We start from the raw sequence: 6,624 nt of genomic DNA, 5'->3' as shown, positions 1-6,624 counted from the left end.
CCACGCCCCCACAGCGGCCAATGGGGCCGCACCCTGCCCGCCAGCGGCTCCCGGTGGGCGTGGCTGGCTGCTCCCAGCCCTGGGGAAGGGGAAAGGGGCGCGGGCGCGAGGGCCTGGGGGCCCCACCTGTGCGCCCTAGTTCTGTGCCCGCTTAGACGCTGGGGTGACGCTCCCGGGCTGGAGAGGAGGGGCAGGGAGAACAGGGAGGTCGAGGCGCGGCGACCCGGCCGCCACTCACCCGTCGTCGGGCGGGCCCGGGACCCTCCAGCCGCGGACCTGCTCCAGGGTGGCGTCGCTCAGCTCGACCCGCAGGGGCAGCAGCGGGGCCCATACTGTCAGCCGCAGCGAGGCGTGGAGCCGGCGCCACCAGAAGTCCACCCGCACCCCCTTGGCGCCCCGGCTCTCGGTGCCGGCCACGAACACCGCGTCACAGGCCTCGGACACCTGGGGGCAACGGAGAGAGGCAGGGCTGGGCGAGAACAGGGGATCCTGACCCTGGCCACCAGCAGGGTCAACTAGAGCTCCGCTCTGCGCTTCCCTCGGCTGGCTGGGGAGCCCCTGTTCTTGGGGTACCCAGGTTTTCCTAGGTGTCCTAGGTCAGGCTGCAGGCTCCGACTCGCTGGGGAGGCGGCTTTGGCATGCGACAGACCTTCCTCCGGTAGGGCCGGCTATGATCTGCGGCTCACTGCCACCTCCGGAGGAACTGGGGCAGGAGGCCACCTTGGTTTTATTAACCTTACAAAGCTCTAATACTAATAATTATCACACAAGCACCGCCTTACATCAGCAGCCACTGCCGAGGTCTCGGCTCTGCTATCTGCTGGGTGCTCTCTAGATGCTGTGAATTCTCACACCCTAAAGGCACCCGAGGTAAACTCGAGGAAACTGAGGCTCAGGGAGGCGGAGACCTGCCCACCATCACACAGCTACTTGGTAACAGATGGCGAGAAACACCCGTCATCCCAGCACACTGGGAGGCTGAGGCAGGAGCACACCAAGCTCGAGCCCGGCCTGGGCAACTTTTACTCTCCAAGTAAAAGAGAAGGGGCTGGGGATGTGGCTCAGGGCGAAGGCCCTGCGTTCAGTCCCTAACAGGAACATGCCCACAGTTGGGGTGCAGGGCCCCACCTGATGAGATAGGCTGGAAGCCGGTTCTTCTGCTGGGAGGCCTGTGGGTCCCTGGGGAAGGGACAGGGTGTGTCCTCACCTGCAGGACCTGCGTGTCGGCCGACTTGCAGCCGATGTGCTCCGTCACCTCTGCCAGGGCGCCCCCGGCATCCACAGTGACCAGACGCACAGGGATGCGGCCGGGCTGTCCGGTGAGCGGCGCCGTGTTCACCAGCTCCTCGGCCTGTGGGAGGGAGGCAGACGTCAGTCCCAGCCTCGCCGCCATCTGGACTGCGGGCGCACGCCCCTTACCTTGGCCAGCGGGACGAGAGCTCTGATGTCCCGCTCGGACACCAGGATCTCCCACACCATTTTGTCCTTCTCTGCGTCGGGGGCCTGGCCCGGGTACTCCAGCTGCCAGGTGACGGGTCGTGTGACTGCCACACCCCCGCCGGTGCCGTTCTCCACCAGGAAGTCCACCCACAGGAACTCGGACAGCTCGGGGGCGCTGCTGCCAGGGAGAGAGCACCGAGCTGGCTGTCGGGCACTCCCAGACTCACGAGCGGGCAGCGGAGACCAGTGCAGACGGTGGCCACTCGCCCAAGGTCACACGGCAAAGGTGGCAGTGCTGCCATGAAGAGCCTCACTTGGACCTCTGCTGCCTCAGGCCACTGGCAAAGCCTGGTGCCGCCTTCCACCCAGAAAGAATGCCCACCAAGCCCCAGGCCACTCGGCCCTTTGAATGACCCTCACTGCCGCCCCTCTCTTCTTTGTGGCGCTGGGGCTGGAACTCAGGGCCTTTGTACTGAGCTGCATCCCCAGCTCCTTTCTTATTTTTCATTTTGAGACTGGGTCTCAGTATAAAATGCCAAGCTCGGCTCAAACTTGAGATTCTCCTGCCTCAGCCTTCCACACTACAGGGATGACAGGCGTGCAACACCACACCCAGCTTCAGAGCCCCTTTGACCAAACGCCTATGTGCCAACTGTTTTATTTTGACCAGCCCTCAGGATGCGTTATCACCCTCACCTATAGGTGGAAACAGACTGGGGTGGGGAGGCTCGCTGGCTTGTCCGAGTTACTCGTCCAGCAGATACCAGAACCAGGGTCCAGATAGAAGTGAAGGGCCCATGGCACGGCCCAAGGGGAGCTCACAAACGTGCACTATTGCTGGGGCTCTTTGGGTGCAGTAACGGCCTTGGCAAAGGCTGTCGGGGTGCAGGGTGGAGCGTGGCCAAGGCGGCTGACACGGGGGCCGTGAACGGTCTCAGACACTGGTCGCTCCTGCCGTGTGGCAGAACGAGTGGGTGAGCAGACCCGCGGCCCGGTGCTTCCTCCTAGGCACGGGCCCTCGCCCTGGGCTGACCCTCCTGCCCGCCAGTGCCCTGGCGCTCTCCCCGCTCACCCACCTGGGGTCTGGCCCTGCGGGCCCCGCAAGGTGACAGGTGATGAGAGTGCTGTGGTGCTTGGAGCCCCGGACGCGGTCCAGCTTGGCCGTCCAGCGCGCGGGCTGTACCGGGCGGGCGGCTGTCACCTGCAGCCCCTTCTTCACCTTGATCCTGGGGACAGGAGGGAGCCCTCGGTCTGCACCTCCTCCTCACCGCTCTCAGACACCTCGCCCGCCAGCCAAGGCCGCTGCGAGTCCCCGCTCGGCCACCTCGCCTGTCTGCTCCTCCACCACTGACTGCACCGAGGCTGGCGCACCTCACCCTCACGCAAGGGGGGCCCCGGGCCCCGGCTCTCCTGCCCGGGCAGCTCCCTTCCTGCCATGGGGCGCCCCAGCGCCCAATGGGCTGGCCTTGCTCCTCTCGGCCTCCTGGGCCTGGCCTGCTGTGTCCACACGAGGACAGGAGCATGCAGGGGTGGGGACACCTGAGGGGGACATACAGAAAGCCACAGCGGGAGGCGGGTCACCCCGCTGTCCTCGTCAGCTGGGGGCACGGGGGTGCCCTGGGGTGATCCTGCAGAGAGGAGCAGCGCTGCCGGGGCCTGGGGCCTGGGCCCTGGGTGAGCGTGGCCAGCAGGGCAGAGGGACAGGCAGGGGGCACGCGGGGCACATACTGTCTCTGGGGCCTCACAGCGGCCCCGGCCACTGTGCTTCTGAGGACCCCTCGGGACCACTGCCATGTCAGCCCCGTGGGACGGTGGCCTGGGTGATCACCAGCAGGCCCGTGGGCACACAACTCGCTGCCCGCAGGCTCTGATGGCCCCGTGCTTTGTGGAGTGAGGGCTCAGGGAAGAGCCAGCCCCGCCCGTGCTCACCGCAGAGCCAGCACACCGGCCGTGAAGTTGTGCCGCAGCAAGACGGTGGCGGTGAACGGCTGGCCCGGCCGCACGGCCATGTCGGGCACCCGCAGGGTCACAGCCTCGTCCAGGGGCACCTCCTGGTGCTGTGGGGGGTCCTCGGGGCGCAGCTCCACGCTCCCCAAGGGGAGGGCCTGCTGCGCGGGGTCCTGGTCCCCGCCAGGCGCACAGCCCCCAGGGCCCTCTGCAGTGGGTTCCAGCATGTAGGCCAGTGCGGCCCGTGAGGGGGTGCTCCGTGAGAACCAGGGTGCAGGCAGCTCCAGCTCCACCACGCAGGCACCGAGGGCAGGCTGTGGGGACAGCGAGGGGCCGTGGTCAGCTGGGCTGGTGGTGTCCCAGCAGGAGAAACCCCGGTGACATGTCCCGGAGGACACTCAAGCTGGGCACGTGCTGGGCCTCGGATCCCCTCGGGCTCAGAACACGGGGCGCTCATTTGACCTTGCCCAGAACTCAGGCTCCTTCCTGGGCTCCTAAGCCTGAGCCGTGCCCCCCACCCACAGCCCCCTACCAGCCCGACAGGACCCCAACAGGCTGGGGTATGGCTTGGGGGCAGCACACGTGCTGGGACCATAAGGCTGGGTTCTGACCCCAGAACCTAAAGAAAATCACAAAAGTAATGCTAAGAGCAGGCGTGCTGGCTCCTGAGCCTGTAACTGCCAGCACTCAGGGAGGCTGAGGCAGGAGACTGCTTTGAGGCCAGCCTGGGCTCCACAGCGACACCCTGTCTCAGAAGAATAACAGAACTACGTTGAAAAATGACAGCGCTGACCATGTTGCCACCCCTCGGGGCAGGACCACTCCGCCCTGCAACACAACTGCCCTCTTATTCACCCCTCGCTCCAGCCAGGCTCACCAGGGTCCTGCGGGCACTGTTTGCCCAGCTTAGCACACAGGAGACCCCGAGGGACAGACCCCTTCCCCAGGACAGGCAGCGAGCACCAGCCCCAGGCTGCCCACTCACCTGGAAGCGGCAGGCACGGTGGGCAGTGCCCGCGGGGTGCGTGGCGTACAGACGGGCGCAGGGCAGGCTTCCGGGCCCTGGCGGCCAGTCCTGCCCTTTGAGGTGGAAGAGGACGCGGGCATGGGGCTCCGCCGGGGCCACGGCCACTTCCAGGGAGACAGCCCGCACGTCCCACGGGACCGGCCGGCGCGGGGGCTCCACGGCCTGAGGAGGCACGACCTGAAGGAGGAGCAGGCTAGGAGGGGGACCCCAGCCCACCCTGCACCCCAGGACCCGGGGCCGCTCCCACCTGCTGGGTGGTGAAAGGTGGGTAGGAGGCCCGGAAGAGCGGCTGGGCCCTGGGCCAGGGTTGCAGAAGCAGGAAGGTCTCAGACCGGGAGCCCAGAGAGGAGTTGGCCGGTGGGTAGTGACCAGCCCGCTGTGCGCGGAAGTGCTCGGGGGCGTCCAGGAGCTCCAGCGCCGCGGGCAGGTAGACATCCTGGGCGCCGTGCCCTGAGGAGGAGAGGGTGGGCGTGGAACCCGCTGAGCTGATGGGGCTGCCCTGGCTCTGCCCGGGCCCAGGCCACCGTGCGTGGAGGGACAGACTCGAGGGCGCGTCCCACAGACGGAGAAGCCAGGCCCGAAGAGCCTCGCACGGGGAGCAGGTAATGAAACCAGACGAGTTCCAGTCCGGGTGGGTGCCAGACCCGTGTCCCCAAGGCCCCTGCCTCCTGGCCTCTGGTGCCCGGGCGGGTCCGGGGCCCGGCTCCACCCCCACCGGCAGTGCAGAGGTGGGTTCTATGGGACAGACCCCTCCCCTGCCACCCTCCTCAGCCACAGTGTTGCCATGGCAACCCGCTGTACCTCCCAAGTCGTGGAGAGTGGGGCCGGGAGGCAGTGCCTAAGAGGCCTGTGAGGCCAGTGTAGCCCCTGGGGCAGCCGGGGCCCTGGCTGGGGGACATAGGACAGGTCATCGCCAGAGGACAGGAACACTGGCCGGTTGGTATGCACTGCCATAGCTGGACACGGTGCCACACACCTGCACTCCAAGCACGGGGAGGTTGGGGCTGGGGATCGCTTTGAATTCAAGGCTACAGCAGAGTGAGTTCAGGGCCAGCCTCGACTACATAGTGAGACCCTGCCTCAAAAAAACTGAAAACTAAAACTAAAGTAATACTCAGACATACTGGCCCTCACAATAATTAACATCTCCGAGCACTAACCACGTCCGGGCACCAGTGTGAATATTCTGCCCGTTACCTCTTCCAGGGTCGTAATAACTGAGAACTGGCTTCCATGGCATGAACCTGCCCGGTGCAGCAGGAACTGGGGCAGAGCTAAGGTCCCCAGCACAGCTAGCTGGGGAGCAGAGGCGCTCACCCCCGCCGCCTCCACCCATGCCCATGCCCAGCACGGCCGACCCCTCCTCCTCAAGGAAGCCCTCCGTGGTCACTGGCCAACAGCTCAGCTATCTCCCCCACAGGGGCCCAGGACAGCAGGGAGCCAGAGAGGGCTTTGCATCCAGCCAGACGTCCAGCCTCAGTGTTCTCACTCGTGCAATGGGCAGGCATCCGGGACACTGGGCGGGGCCGTGTGAGGGTGTGCACTGTCTGGACTGGAGATCACTGCTGCCCAGTGAGTGTGCCAGGTCCCCCTCTGGGAAGGCCCTCGGGGCCAGGGGGCAGCCCAGCCACCCCAGTGCGCAGCTCGGCCCACTTTCCCAGCCCTTCCCACCGAAGCTGGTGTCTAGATGCCCCCGGAACGTCACACCCTCCCCTGGCCCCAGCGTGTCAGGCGAGGGACCCTGTCCGCCTCCTCCACAGCCTCCAGAAGGGCTGGCCATCTCCAGCTGGACGCCCAGCCCCCTTGCAGGGGGCTCAGCTCTGTGGGCGGGCGGGGGTCTTTCACCTGCAGCTTCGGGGTGGGCTGGGTCCCCACCAGGCACAGCGGGACAAGAGCAAAGCCCTGGGACAGGGTGGGCTGGCCTGTCCCTCGGTCCGCAGCACAGGGGCTGCGCTTGCCCTGGGTGGTGGGGTGGGGAAGGCTGCTGGGGCCTGAGGCCGCCACCCAAGGGAGGCTCCGTGGGGCCCGGAGGGGACAGCAGTGCCTCCAGCAGCAGGGCCGCGGTGCTGGCTGGAGGGGACGCAAGAGGCGTCCTGGAAGGGGCGCCAGAGGGCCGGAGGGCAGGCCGGGGGGCCGGGGACGTGCAGGGGGTGGAGGAGGGGCAGTGGAGGGGCCGCGCGGACCAGGCCCTGCGGGTCCGGGGGCTGCGG

The 6,624-nt window shown here is 67.0% G+C and overlaps 1 protein-coding gene across 4 annotated transcripts in view; it reads right to left on the bottom strand.

Moving 5' to 3' along the window:
• Window positions 1-4,864, bottom strand: part of Tmem132a (transmembrane protein 132A) — a gene marked incomplete at its 5' end in the record, with an annotated part of 7,347 nt that extends 2,483 nt beyond the window's left edge. The window contains 8 exon segments of one of the 4 annotated variants that reach the window (XM_013506452.1): window positions 239-444; window positions 1,208-1,351; window positions 1,420-1,618; window positions 2,517-2,666; window positions 2,812-2,979; window positions 3,370-3,701; window positions 4,373-4,591; window positions 4,662-4,864. In XM_013506452.1, coding sequence (XP_013361906.1) covers window positions 239-444; window positions 1,208-1,351; window positions 1,420-1,618; window positions 2,517-2,666; window positions 2,812-2,979; window positions 3,370-3,701; window positions 4,373-4,591; window positions 4,662-4,864 — 1,621 coding nt within the window. 4 annotated transcript variants of the gene reach the window in all.
• Between the last annotated feature and the right edge of the window lie 1,760 nt (window positions 4,865-6,624).

The sequence above is a fragment of the Chinchilla lanigera genome, unplaced genomic scaffold, assembly GCF_000276665.1.
Source record: "Chinchilla lanigera isolate Chin_1 unplaced genomic scaffold, ChiLan1.0 scaffold00110, whole genome shotgun sequence".
In the NCBI taxonomy this organism is placed as follows: domain Eukaryota; kingdom Metazoa; phylum Chordata; class Mammalia; order Rodentia; family Chinchillidae; genus Chinchilla; species Chinchilla lanigera.
The sequence above is the reverse complement of the archived record's forward strand: the minus strand, read 5'-3'. Positions and strand labels throughout refer to the sequence as shown.